General features: G+C 38.1%; 1 protein-coding gene across 1 annotated transcript; it reads left to right on the top strand.

The window, feature by feature from the left end:
- The first annotated feature begins 4,527 nt into the window (after positions 1-4,527).
- Positions 4,528-5,469, top strand: LOC102876300 (olfactory receptor 5AN1-like). The gene has a single exon (XM_006900474.1). It carries the CDS (start codon positions 4,528-4,530, stop codon positions 5,467-5,469), a length of 942 nt encoding a protein of 313 aa, XP_006900536.1.
- The last annotated feature ends 9,002 nt before the right edge of the window (positions 5,470-14,471 follow it).

Genomic DNA, 14,471 nt, shown 5'->3' with positions numbered 1-14,471 from the left:
GCATACTAATATTAGTATCTTGAGAAGGAATATATACTGTTTCTATATTTCATTTTCCACAATTATAGCATTTAGTTTGAGACAAATTCAAAGTTCCTTTTAAAGCAGCAGCTATTAGACTGGCTTGATAAGAAGTAGTTCCAATGTCCATACAAGCACGTATATATTCATCTAAGAGAGAATTCTCAACTTTCAATGGTCTAATAGACTTTTGACATTCTGAATTAGGATTTTCATATGCTAAAGTTTTTAACAAAAGCTCACGAACCTTGGTTTGAGATACTGCTCTATCAAATGCATCCTTTAATCTAGATTAAAAAAATCACTATATTTTTTCCTTTTCAGATTGTGTTATTCTGATAAAGAATTGATCTCCCTTTTGCTGAGCTCTTTGTCAAGCTCTTGAGTAAAACTGTATTCTATTTATGATTTAAACCAGCAACAGTGTTTCTTAATGTACTGAAACAACTGCAAATATGACTTTTCTCTTACTTTTACCCCTGAGCTCTTAAGTAATTCTTTAAGTAATATAATTACTAAGCTTCAGAGGATGGGCTGTTTCCCATGATTCTACCTCTGGATTTTTAACCCATTTATTTGAGACACGGGGGTTTCATCCCCATGAAATTTTTGTCGAATTCTTCCCTTGACTTTGTCTTTCAAGGGGTGAGAGAATCCTCATGAAATTTTTTTCTAATTCTACCCTTGACTTCCAAGGAGTGAGGATTTTCTTATGACCCTGTCTTTAATTTTCCTGAAAGTTTCACTTATCCTGAGTGAATTTCCTTTCAGTTCCTGATACCTTCTCAAAAAAGAGAGAGAGAGACATAAAGAGAGACCACCACCTTATCCAAAGAGAAACCACCACCTTGTCCCAGGTCTGAGTGCCAGAATGCTGCAGACGGAGGGTAAAGTAATAATGAGACAGACAACCAAGAATGAGATAAGAGAGAGTAAACACAGGGGGCCAGCAGTCCTGACGACTGAGTAGAAAACAAAATAAAAATCACAATAATTTGACAGATCAGCAAGATACATATGTTGGAGTAGTGGTTCTTAACTTGGTATAGTTTTTAGTGTATCGAACATGGCTTTTTGTGAATGCAAAGGTTCATTATTGAAGTGTGTCATTATTCACCTGTGATTTCCTGTGCTATGATAATCTAGACTAATTTATGAAAGCAGAATTCCTTTTATCTCTGATCCAGAAATAAAAATATCCTCTTGTGGTTATTTTAAAGTAAGAAGCATTTCTTGAAGTACATGTACTACAACTATATGTACAATTTTGGATATAGGTGTGGCATTCACTTCCTAAATAACATGTCTCTGGAAACTCTATGAACTTCGACAAATGCCTTTAGTTGTGGAGGGGCTTCAAGCTTTTTGTTCATAGGGTTGCTATGAGTCATGCTCGACTCAAAGGCAATCAACAAAAGCAACAAGATATATGATTACTAGAACTTAATATAACTATTATGCAACTATAGATACCAACTACTGAAGTAGAGATGAAGAAATTGAAGATTTCTATCAACTTTTTCAGTCTGAAATGGATTAAACTTGAAATCAAAATGTATTAAAAATAATTTGTGACTGGAATGCAAAAGTTGGAAGCAAAAAAAGAAAAGTAGCTTGAAAATATGGTTTGGTGAGAGAAATGAAACTGGAGATTGCATGATAGAATTTTGTACAATCAATTATTTAGTCAATACAAATACTTAATAATAAATCCCCCTATGAACAGCCCCTAAACACATGGGCCTTACTTGAAAGATTACACAGGGCTCAGATTAGCTCAATCTGTAGAAAAATGTGCTACAGAAGATTACTATTATCAGCCAAAACAAAGTCAAGAACTGACTGTGGAACAAGACCATCAACTACTCAAGTTCAAAGTTAATGTGAAGGAAATGAAAGCAAGTTATCGTAAACTAAAATACAACTTTGAGTCAACTTCAAACGAACTTAAAAACTACCTCAGGTGTCAATTTGACGCATTTAATGCTAATACTCAAAGACCGGGTGAGTTTTTTAGTTTTGAGATCACATCAAAGATATTATACTTGAACAAAGGAAAAGATTGTTTCAAACACAGAGAGGGCAGAAATAGAAAAATAAAAAAATACAGATAAGAAATGAAATACCAAAATGAATGGTAGAAGACTCTCTGACACTTGAACTAGAAAGTAGAAAGGCAAAAAACCAAAGGGTAAAAATGCTGAAGTAAGAGAAATAAACAGAATAAATCAAAAGGTAGCTATAGAAGATAAAAAGAAGTATTTTAGTGAAATGTGCAAAGATCTGGAGTTAGAAAATCAAAACAGAAGAATATATTCAATATTTCTCAAACTGAAAAACAGATTCAAGCCTCAAGTTGCATTACTGAAGAATTCTGTTGGCAAAATCTTGAATGATGCAGGAATCATCAAAAGAAGATGAAAAGAATACATAAATAGAATTATTGTACCAAAAAGACTGGTATATTTCAGGATACACTGACATATTTCAGAAAGTAACATATAATCTAGAATCAATAGTATTGAAGGAAGAAGCCTGACCTGCACTGTAGACAGTGCTTTCAGGAATTGATAGAATACCTATTAAGATATTTCCAGAAACAGATGCCTCCATGGATATGCTCACTATTCTGTACACTGAATTTGAAGACCGTTACCTGTCCAACTAACTTGAAGAGTTCTATATGTTTCCCATTCCAGAAAAAAAAAAGAAAAGACGATCCAATAAGGTATGTAAATTATCAGAAAATGCCACATATACAGAAGATCTTTATGAAGATTATTTTAAAATGGCTAAAACAGCACATTGACAGGAATTATAAAAAAAATTCAAGCTCAATTCAAAACAAGCTTTGAAATGTGAACTATCAGATAAATCTTGACTGAAAGATAAAAATACCAGAAGAACATTTACTTGTTTTATTTATTATGCAAATGCATTTGATTGTATGAATCATAGCAAATTATGGTTAACATTGAGAAGAATGAGAACCCCAGAACACTTAATTATGTTAATATGAAACCTTTTCATAGACCAAGAAGCAGCTGTCCAAACAGAAAAATGGGAAATTGAACAGTTTAAACTCAAGAAAGTTGTGTATCACACTTTATTCTTTCTCCACACTTATTTAATTTGTAAGTTGAGTAAATCATTCAAGAAGTTAGACTATTAAAAAAAAAAGAAGTTAGACTATGTGAAGAAAACTGGAGGAAGACTGATTAACAATTTACATCATGTAAAAGACACAGTCTTGCTTGTAGGGAGTAAAGAGGACTTGAAGCACTTACTGAAGCAAATTAAAGACCCTTCATTATGGGCTACATCTCAACATCAAGAAAGCAGTAATTGTCACCACTGGATCAAAAGACATTCTCATAGTTAGGGGAAAGATTGTGGTTGTAAAAAATTTTATTTTACTTGAATTAACATTCATGATAGCAAATGGCCAAGAAATCAAAAGATGTGATCAATAGTCTCTGGGGACATCAAGTTTAATTGGAATAACACTGTTTACAAAGGCATTGTTCTACATTCTACTTTGGTGATGAGGGACTAAAAGCTTGAAAGCAGACATCTAAGGTGCAATTATGGACTCCTTGTTTAGATAAAAAACAACCCATAGAAACAGTTAGTTCAAAGTAGTCAAGGATCTTGTAAACTTCAACTTCCAAGACCCTTACACCAGAGGAACTAGATGGTGCCCAGCTTCCATTGCTTACTACCCGGAAAGGATCACAAGAGAAAGTCCCGAACAGAGTGGAAGATAAATACGGAACAGAATTCAAAATCATAAGAAGTCAAGTGTGCTAGTCTCATAGAAATTAGTGGAACCCTAAAGATTATGGATCATAGCCAGGACCTTGAAGCCTAGCACTTTACTCACATCTCTGGCTCTGTTTCACCCAAACCTGAGACAGGCCTAGGAAGTGAGCAGTAGCAGCAAGGAGGAAACAAGTCTTAGAAAATATCAACTACACAAGATCAAAAGGGAAGCATTTTTCCAGGAGTAAATCTTAGAAGGCAGCAGCTAGTAAGAGAGAAGGATTAATGGAAGAACCACAGGAAAGAAGCAGGCAGTGTGTGGTAACAATGTGAGTACTGTGATTACGCTATAAACCAAAGTGTGCATAAATGAGTAAATGGACAACAGACTTGTTGTATAAACTTTCAGTCAAATCACAATATATGAAGGGAAGAAAAGTATGATTTATCATGACCCTCATAACGGCAGAAAATAGAAAGTAATGATCTCTTTATTCGATAAAAAAATAATGTGGGTAGAACTCTACATAAGTATCGATGCTATTTTCTGTGCATTGTTTATATTTTAATGACAAGATTTTTTTTTTCAAAATTAAGAAATCAATCTGTTTAGGCAGGTTTTTTCTCATCTTTAAGAAGGAAGGCAGAGTCACGATAACATTGCTATTTAATTTCAATAGCCTGAGCATGCTAGAATGACGAGATCATTTCTTTCCGTACTTCCCTATAGATCTCAGGAGAACCATGGCAATAGCTGAAGGAAGAAACAACACTTCAGTTACCAGGTTCATCCTCTTGGGATTCTCTGACTTTCCAAAGCTCACAGCGGTTCTCTTCTCAATATTCCTGGTGATCTACCTCATGACAATCTCCTGGAATCTGGGTCTTATCACTCTGATCAAGATGGACTCCCACTTGCACACACCCATGTATTTCTTCCTCAGCAAACTTGCCTTCTTAGACATATGTTATGTTTCCTCCACAGCCCCTAAGATGCTTTCAGACTTCTTCAAAGAACATAAATACATCTCCTTTCTTGGCTGCACTATGCAATACTTCTTCTTCTCTGGTTTTGCACTGTCCGAGTGCTGTCTTCTGGCGGCCATGGCTTATGACCGTTTTGCTGCCATTTGTAATCCTCTCCTTTACACAACTGTCATGTCCCCAGCCCTCTGTCTGCAGATGATGGTAGGGTCTTGCATCACTGGCTTCTTTGGCTCATTTATTCAGCTGTGTGGTATACTTCAGCTCCGTTTCTGTGGTCCAAACGTCATCAACCATTTCTTCTGTGACATGCCCCAACTGCTGATCCTATCCTGCTCTGATACCTTTTTCTTACAAATTATAACTTCTGTGCTCACAGTGATCTTCGGACTAGCCTCTGTCCTGGTTATTATAACATCCTATGGTTATATTGTTGCTGCCATTCTGAAGATCACGTCAGCGGAAGGCAGGTCCAAGGCTTTCAACACCTGTGCTTCTCACCTGACAACAGTGACTCTTTTCTTTGGTTCAGGCACTTTTGTCTACCTATGCCCCAGCTCTAATGATTCTGTTAGCCAAAACAAGCTGGCTTCTCTTGTATACACCGTGGGGATTCCCATGTTAAATCCATTGATCTATAGTCTGAGGAACAAGGAAATCAAGGATGCTTTAAACAGATGGAAGAAAATAATGTTCTCCTGACATTATTCTTTTGACAATGTTTTATTACAGGATATATGAGAAAAAAAAACCCATAAATATGGCTTTAAAAAAATACCTATTCTAGTACCACTTCAAAACTGGTGGACAGCTTTAGTTGAATCTGGCTAGATATTCATCTATTGTTGTTGTTGTTCTGTGCCATTGAGTCACCTGTGACTCTATTAGTGAATAATAATTACTTGTACTTATTAATGAGGAACATTTTTTTGTAATAAAATGAAATTTTAATCCCTTTGCTTAAGACAAAATCAATCACAAATTGGTGTCAAAAATCTTATAAATGTGACATAACTCATTTGTGCTTTCTCCCCTCCATATTTTTATTGAGTAGCATACAATCTTTAATCTACATTGTATTGTGTTTACATATTTTTATATATTTTTTCACTTACAATTGTCTTACTAATAATTACATCTGTGAAAGAACGTAAGCCAGATAATTCATGCCTCCTGCCTTAATATTCCCATTTTAGATAGCCAATTTCTGATTTGCCCATCCCTTTTAAACCAGTAGACTGAGGAAACAGCCCTTTTGCTGAAGAATCTTCTGTTCCATTTGAAAACTTTGAGCATCTGCATCCACAAGCAAAGTCCAGTCCAGAGCAAGCCCTCAGGGTGCAGCAACCAACATTAGCTCACAGCATGGATCATCTCTTCATCTCGTTGGGTTCTGGTCACCTCATCCCCAGCCATTGGTGACAAGGTACAAGGGGACATCAACCACAAATCTGGAAGTCCACATCTCCCCCTGTGTTCCAGGCTTCCTAGTCTCTTCACTCAGCCTTAAGCCCCACACATGGGGCCAAGTCAACAAGCCAGTGTTCCTCAGAACTCCTTGATCCTCTAGCCATAAGCCCTCTCTCGTTTATTCATACAGTTAATGGGGAACTTAATGAAGAATTTCTATTTTGATCTTTTTACAAATAATATTTTTCTCATATCTTTGGTGATAGTTTACACAGAAAATTAAATTTCATGTGATGATTTTGACCCAAATTGTTCAGTACCATTAGTTATATCTTCCACAATGTGTCAACACGCTCTTTGTGTGCTGGTTGTTCCTTTTATAGTGCTTAGAGGTAGTCTCCCTACCCACTTTTCTTCTTTTCTCTTGGCTTTATGGATTATTTATTAAGAACTTTTCCTTAAAATAGAAGAACTTCAGTGGGGAAAAAGTCCACCCAAATTCAGACTTTCAGCAAGGACCAAATCAAGGGTGAAGTCATCATGCCTCATTGTTAATCCCTTTCAGTGGTTGAAGATCATGATAAAAAAAAGTAAATAAATAAGGCCCAAAACAAAAAACATATACAATAGGTACATGAGAACGAAACTTATGACCCAGGTAGTAAATTGCATAGTTGTGTGTCAATATTTGCCTCTTCTTCAAACCTAGAGGAAGATTTTACTTTTTCATTCTCTTGATTTTATGCATAGCTTTATTTATCTCCTGGGTAAATGAAATACAAGTGGGCATGCCATGTCATTTCTAGGGAAAGGTGTTATGTATGTATTTTTCTATCCTTTTTTTCTGTTAATACTTGTATTGGTGACTAACCCAGGATAAAGAGACTATCAACTAACTCATGGTGGCTTAATAGTACTATAAAAAAATTTTCATTTTGAATTCATTGCCAATATAGCATAAATAGATCTTTCATACAGAGTGGTGTACTAATGTAAGAAACTAATAAAATCTTAACATTGGTAAATGTCTTTAGAGCAGGGCAGTGGTTGTGAAAGGGTATTGTATTACAAGCTGGAAAGAGTGCAATTTGTGTTTGGTTCAATAAAGCATTTCATAAAGCATTTCATTTACCTGTGGTGCCTGGAAAGGAGGTTATATAAGAAATGGTGTAATTTCAATGGAATATTATGAAGCACTGAAAAACTCATGAAATATTATATAAAATAGGTGATCATGGAGGACATTATGCTGAACGAAATATCCCAGTCAAAAAAAAGACAAATATTACATAATACCACTGTTATAAAACAGGACTGATATGGGGGTTGGCAGAAACTAAGAGGGGATAAATATTATACACAGCCTTGAAATAGATGATGGAGAGAACTGTATAAAAAGAATATATAAATATGTATTACAGGCATGAGAAGAGTCCAGAATAAGGGCTACATAATAAAGTGGTCTGGGGGAGCTGTATATCAATGAAAGAACTTTTTTTCCCAAGAAAAAAGCAAACTGGGGAGAGGGGAAGCAGGGAGAGAAAAGTGCAAAAATGAATGAATGGAAATTCAATTTCTTTATAAACTTTTATTGAAATCTCAATTAAGAAAAGAAATGGTGTAATCTATAGATGTAGATAAAAATGGGGAAGCAGAATATTTGTAGCATGAGTTGATTGCTGTTGGAGGCATTTAACAAGGTTCACCAAAAAATAGATAAGTCACAAAAGAGTTGGCAAGTCAGAAAGTAAGAATGAAAGAGTCAAGGTATTTGGAGACTTGCAAAATTAGACATAAATCTATTTTTATTTCTACCTTTTTAGTCTTTCTAAAACTTAGAACTCTTTCTAAAAATAGAAGGACTTTGGGGGGAAAACCCAGCCCAATTCAGACTTTCAGCAAGGACTAAAAACAAGGGTGAGGTCATCATGTCTCATTGTTAATACTTTTCAGTGATTGAAAATCATACCAAAAAAAGAAGTAAATAAATAAAGTTATGCTCAATAAATCCTTTCAATAGCATATAATGGTTCATGGAGAATAGAGTTAAATAAGTAAATGGAATTCTCCCCTAGAACCATGATTGTTGTTGTTGTTGTTATGTGCCGTCAAGTCATTTGTGACTCATAGCGACCCTATGTACAACAGCCCTAAACCATGCTCTATCCTGTGCCAATCTCATTGCCTCTGACACACCCATCCCGATTACCCCAGTCACTGAATCAATCCACCTCATAGAGGGTCTTCCCCTCCTGCGCTGTCCCTCCACTCTACCCAGCATGATGTCCCTCTCCAAAGACCTGTGATAGGGTCAAATTACTTTATGATGAGTGTCACAGTCAGTGGACACCCATACAGTATAACTTGAATGTGTGGAGAAAGTAACAATAGGGCAAACTCTTTGACGAAGCATAGAAGGAAACTGAAATATACTCTTTTCCCTTTCTTTTCTTTGGCCTACTGTCTTGAAATTCCAATGCACTAGGAAAGAGGGCAGAACTGAGGCATCAGGGACCTCACTATTCCTCAAGTATATCAGCCAACCACTTGTTGGTAGCTATATTCTAATCAATCCTTCCACCCTAAAGAGAACAGTGATTTGTTCTTACTGAAATTCACATAGGAAGCTGTGCTGCCATACTTCATATTGAGTTGTGCTACTAACCCCCAAAATTGTGTATCTCCAGTTCTTTGTATCTGCTAATGGCTCTGAGGGAGAAAGCTTGGAAGTCTCTTTCTTGGAAACCCAGTGCGGGGTGGGGGGGGGTGAGGGGGGAGGAGTCGGGTCTGTGAATTGGAATCAACTCAATGGCAGTGATTTCAATCTGTGGCTTGAATCCACCAGCTGCTCTATGGGAGAAAGATGACTAATCTGCCGTGTGATTTATTGCCTCTGAAAATCCACTGGAGGGTCGGGTCGGTCAGTGATGGGTCAGTTCAGACTCGATGGCACACAACAACAGCAGCAATGGCAGTGAGTGCGTTAGTGTGAGAGTGAGATGGCACATACTTGCAATGTCAGTTTGACTTCCTCGTCTGCTGCGTCTCTGCTCAAATGGTTTGTAAGTTATCCCAAAGAACGTGGCCCTAACCTGAGGAATTCGGCTTATGACAAAAGAACTGTGCTGATGGGAACATAACTATGAGATCCACTGATCGTATATTGCATGTTATTACACAGACATAGTTGGCTTAAGAACCTTATTAAGGTGTCAATTAGAGGAAAAGATCTGTCCTATGGGAAACTGTGTGCACTGAGCAAGCAGTCGATACGTGATGCTGTGTCTCCAGACGCTAGAATATGTGAGGCTGGGAAGTAAAAGCAGAAACCAAATGTTCAGTGATTTCTATCCACTTTTAGAATTTCTGCCCCCTTCCCTCTCAAACTTAGTATCTAATGTGTTAGAAGTCCTAAATTCCAGCGGTAAACACTTCTGCAAGTAAACACAGTAAGGGCTTCCCAAACTTGAAACTGAAAACTCTGAAAACACCTGGAGTCAAAGAAAGAACTGAGGACAATTGACTGTTGGGTGTCACATTTGGCTTCTACACAATAGGTAAGAAGTGGAACCCAAGGGACTCACTTGATAGGGCGTCTCTTGAGGCTCTGGGTCCGAGGTGAAAAGTGTATGGGCAGGTACAACAATACGAACCTATATCAAGAGCAAGGAAACTAAGGGTCCAGCCTCCTCCAGGGGGAAGGTCTAGGTTAACCCTCCAGAAGAGCGACCTCGACCAGTTTAAGTGGTGACTAAATGTCAGGAAAAATCTGAATGGGTGATGGTTAAGAGATAAGATGGGGACTCAGAGACAGCCACTGCAGCAATAGTATATATACTTCACTAGGACTACTGATTCCGCCTCTCCAGTTGGGAAGGGAGAGGACAGCTAGTTCTCACAACGGACACTGCCTTGTAGTGTGAGTCTGGTGGCTTAGTGGCAAAGAGTTGCTCTGCCAACCCAAAGGCTTGAGGTTCAAATCGGCAGCTCTGTAAGTGAGACATGGGCAATCTCCTCTTGTATGGTTTACTGTCTCTGAAAACCACTGGAGGGTCCACCAGGAGTCGGTTCTGACTTGGCAGCATGCAACAGCAACATACACATGTATTAGACATATCTGTAGTTATAGCTGGATCGTATCAGGAGTCTCTGAATTCCGTCTATGTTTGTTGTATTGTTGTGAACCAGAGTTGGAACCAACCCCTAGCTGACCTTCCAGCGGATTTTCAGAGGCAGCTAATTGCATGGGAGGAGATTGCCCATGCTTCTCCTGCCGAGCAGCTGGTAGCCTCAAACCACGTGTCTTTGGGATTACAGCACAGCTTCTTGCCACAAGGCCATCAGAGCTCCCTTTATTAAAACAAAAATAGAATACAATGTAAACATCCAATAGCAGGGAAGTCATTAGCTAAACTAAACTTTGAATTGCATATTATAGTACCATTAAAATATTATTTAGGAAGTGGTAGGGAAATGTCAAAACAACATTACATAAAGAGACTAAACCGAACTGTACGTGTAATATGACTTTAGCTTTTATAAAAAATATGAGCAGGGTAAAAAGGAGGAGAGAGAGAGAGAGAGAGAGAGAGAGAGAGAGAGAGAGAGAGAGAGAAAGATAGTAAGTTAGTGATAAAATTGTTACAATATATTGAGGGCCCTACACTCTAGTAGCTGAATGGTACGGAGTTGCGCTGCCAACCCAGAGGCATACAGTTCAAATGCACCAGCTGCTCTGTGGGAGAAAGATGAACAGTCTCCTCCCATGTGATTTATTTCCTCTGAAAACCCGCTGGAGGGTCGGTCCTCTATGAGTTGATTGTGGCTCAATGATACATAACAACCACCAAGTGCATCCAGCCTTGTTGAAGGTGTACAACAAGATGCTTGACTCAGTGACTGTGACAATGGACTTGAGCACGTTGGAGATTATGACAAGAGCACAGGGTAGGGCAAGATTCCAATCTGTTTGTTGTTGATGGGATCCCTGTGTGGCAGAGTCCACTCTGGAGCACCTAACAGCAACCAAGGCACAAGGCACTTTATAATCTCCCTTATGATTGATTACCCCAAACTCATAAGGCAATATTTTTTCTTTGTCAGTCACTTCCATTTCACAAATCAAGGAACTAAAGTGCCATGAAATGAAGTCATGTGAGGGGGTCACAGAGCTCTTAAGTAACAAAGACAGAGTGTAAGCCCAGGTAGGCCCATCCAGACTCTGAGCATGTGAATGACACGGTGAATAACAGTTTTATAAAGACAAATTTGGTGACCATACAACCTGATTTACTCTTGTCTTACTGACATTATTAGTAATGCCCCTTTCATGTCCAAGGAGTTCCTGGGTGCTATAAATGGTCAACATGCTTAACTGCTAGTCAAAAGGTTAGAGTTTAGTTTACCCAGAGGTGACTCAGAAGAAAAGTGATGATCTACCTGAGTGGGGGGAAAAAAATCAACCACTGTAAGCCCTGGAAATCCCAATTTCTTCTTACAGATTAAGGATCACCAAGATTTAGCTCATGTCTAAAATGATCAGTGATAAATGAGAAATAATGTAGCTACTCAATTTTGATAGTCCCTCTCACGTGATTCTAAAATTTGGAAATGAAAATTGTTGCTTAATTCAATTAAGTCATGAGGGGCATGTGGATGTACAGAGAAGTGAAACTCGCTAGGGTTATGTCTTCGTTTATTTTTCGCCATCCACAACTCTGGAGAATAATTAGCTGAAAAAAAAAATGTCTTCCGCTAATTGCTGCTTCTCCCTCCACACTGGACCCTAAGGAAACACTTAAGAGAATCTTCAGCTGAAAACCCCTTTCTTGCTGCAATGCCCAGTAGAAACCACAGCCCCAAAGCACAAAGCTTAGAGGAAGCAAGGCTTTCTGTCTCAAGCACTCATGCTCTCTGTACCCTCTAATTTCTGAAAAACTCTATACACAGCTGGCAAGCAAGAGCAGAGGCATGACATAGGGGCAGGAAAAAGCAGCACTTCCTAGACGTCACCAAAGCACAACTCTTGGGAGCCAGGCATTTTGGGAGCAAGGCTATTTGGGTGGGTAAAATCATACTCGTGGAAACTTTGCTTCTGTGTATTAAATCCCTTTACTCTTTTTCTCTTTTTGCAGCCCTCCTTGCCTATGCATTAAGCCCAGATGTATCATGAATTCATGCTCAAAATCCAATTTAGATGTGATTATTTTCGTTTCGACAGAAATCAAGCTGTTTAAGTAAAAAGGAAAAAAAAAAAAACACCCACAAAAACAAAACAAAAAACCAACCCCAGAACAAAACAACACACCGTCTAACATGGATTTTCAAGGATTGACCAATGCATAGGTAAGAATGGAAGTATCTAATAATTTTCATCTGGACCTCATTGTTGTTAGGTGCTGTCAAGTTGAGAATGACTCATAAGTGACCCCTAAAAACAGCAGATCAGCACCCTGTCCTATCCTGCGCCATCCTCACAATCTCTGATACTCTTAAGTAATTTCTGCCGTCACTCTGTCAGCCCATCTAGTTGAAAGTTTTTCTCTTTCGCCATTCTTCCGCCTTTTTAAGCATGATGTCCCTCTCCACGGAACAGCCTTACTTAGCAATATGTCCAAAGTATGTGAGATGAAGCTTTATCATCTTTGCCTCCAAGGAGCATTTTGGCTGCACCTGTCCCGAGACATAACTGTTTGTTCTTTTGGCAGTCCATGGAATATTCAGTATCCTTCTCTAACACTATAACTGAAAGGCATCAATTTGGTCATCTGGACCAGAGAGCCCAAATGTTTCATCTCCTGATATTCTTACAGCTTTTTTCATTAAATGTTTTCAGTGTCAAACTATCTTTAGTCCCAAACGACAACCCCTAAATCAGGTCTGACTAATAGGAAACTTTTCTGACAGTGTGGTACTGGCGGTACTGCTATCAGTATTTTCAAGACTGTAAATTTTTAAGGAAGCAAATTGCCTCATTTTTATCCTACAGAGAAAGTGATATGTTTGGACTGCTGATCTTTTGGTTAGAGTTGAATTCTTTAATCACTGTACTACCAGAGTCCCTTAAACTACTCTTATTTTTGTGTGCCGTCCAGCCGAGTACAGTGCGACCCTATCAACAGCAGATCTGACCCCTGCCCTGAATCTTCCTCATCGTCTCTGACACACTTGAACCCTTTGTTGCAGTCACTGTGTTAACCCATCTTGTTGAAGGTCTTCCTCTCCTTCACTGTCCCTCTGCTTTTTCAAGTATGATGTCCTTGTTGAAGGAATAGCCTCTCCTAACAACATCAAAGCACGTGAGATGAAGCTTCACCATCCTTGTCTCCAAGGAGAACTTTGGCGGCACCTTCTCCAAAGCACATTTGTTCTTTTAGCAGCCCCTGGGGGGCTCAGTGCTCTCTTCCAATACCACAACTCAAAAGCATTAATTATATTTCAGTCTTCTTTATTCATTGTCCAGCTCTCAGAAAACAAGTAAAGGTAAACTGGTTTTTAGGACATAATAATTATTATTCATTAATAAGAATTCTAATTTTTATATCTTCCTATGTGGGCATCTATTATGCTCTTTGCCTGCCATACTTAAACAAGTCACACAATACTATGGTGTGATGAACAGTCCCACTTCACAAATTGGGGAGAAAAAATAGAGGCAAAGAGAAGTATTTTGCAAAAAATCACAAAGCCGATAAATGGCAAAGTAAAATTCTGTTTGTCTTCATTTATTTTCTCATTTTTTATTAGAGCTAATTAAAACTATGCCTTTGGAAACATAATTTAGAACAAAGATAGCCAAAAGGCTTGATGTCATCTACATCATTTTACTCAGAAGCAAGATGATAGTGTCTTTTTGCATAAAAAGGGGCCTTGTTGGCACAGTAGTTAAAATATCCAGTTAACTGACAACAACAAAATTTATTCAAACCCACCAGCTTCCCCAGGGAAGAAAGGTGTTCACAGTTTGCTGCCATAAAGATTATAGTCTTGAGAATTCCAAGAAGCTGTTCTACTCTGTCTTATATGGGGCTACTATGGGTTGGAATCAACTAAGTGGGTATTTTCATGACAATAACATTTGAATAGCATTTAAAATAGTTACAAAGATTCTGACATTTTTGCAGACTCAGGATATTTATCATTATTAAAATAGAGGTGAAGAGTTATTTTACTTTTTATATAGCTGGTATTAGGCCAATGTGATTTTCCCATTTGTTGTTGTTATGTGCCGTCGAGTCGTTTGCGACTCATAGCGACCCTATGTACAACAGCCCTAAACACTGCTCTATCCTGCG

Source organism: Elephantulus edwardii, unplaced genomic scaffold (genome assembly GCF_000299155.1).
Source record: "Elephantulus edwardii isolate Elephantulus edwardi_28Jun2011 unplaced genomic scaffold, EleEdw1.0 scaffold00284, whole genome shotgun sequence".
In the NCBI taxonomy this organism is placed as follows: Eukaryota; Metazoa; Chordata; class Mammalia; order Macroscelidea; family Macroscelididae; genus Elephantulus; species Elephantulus edwardii.
Note: the sequence above shows the minus strand (reverse complement) of the source record. Positions and strands in the feature narration are given on the sequence as shown.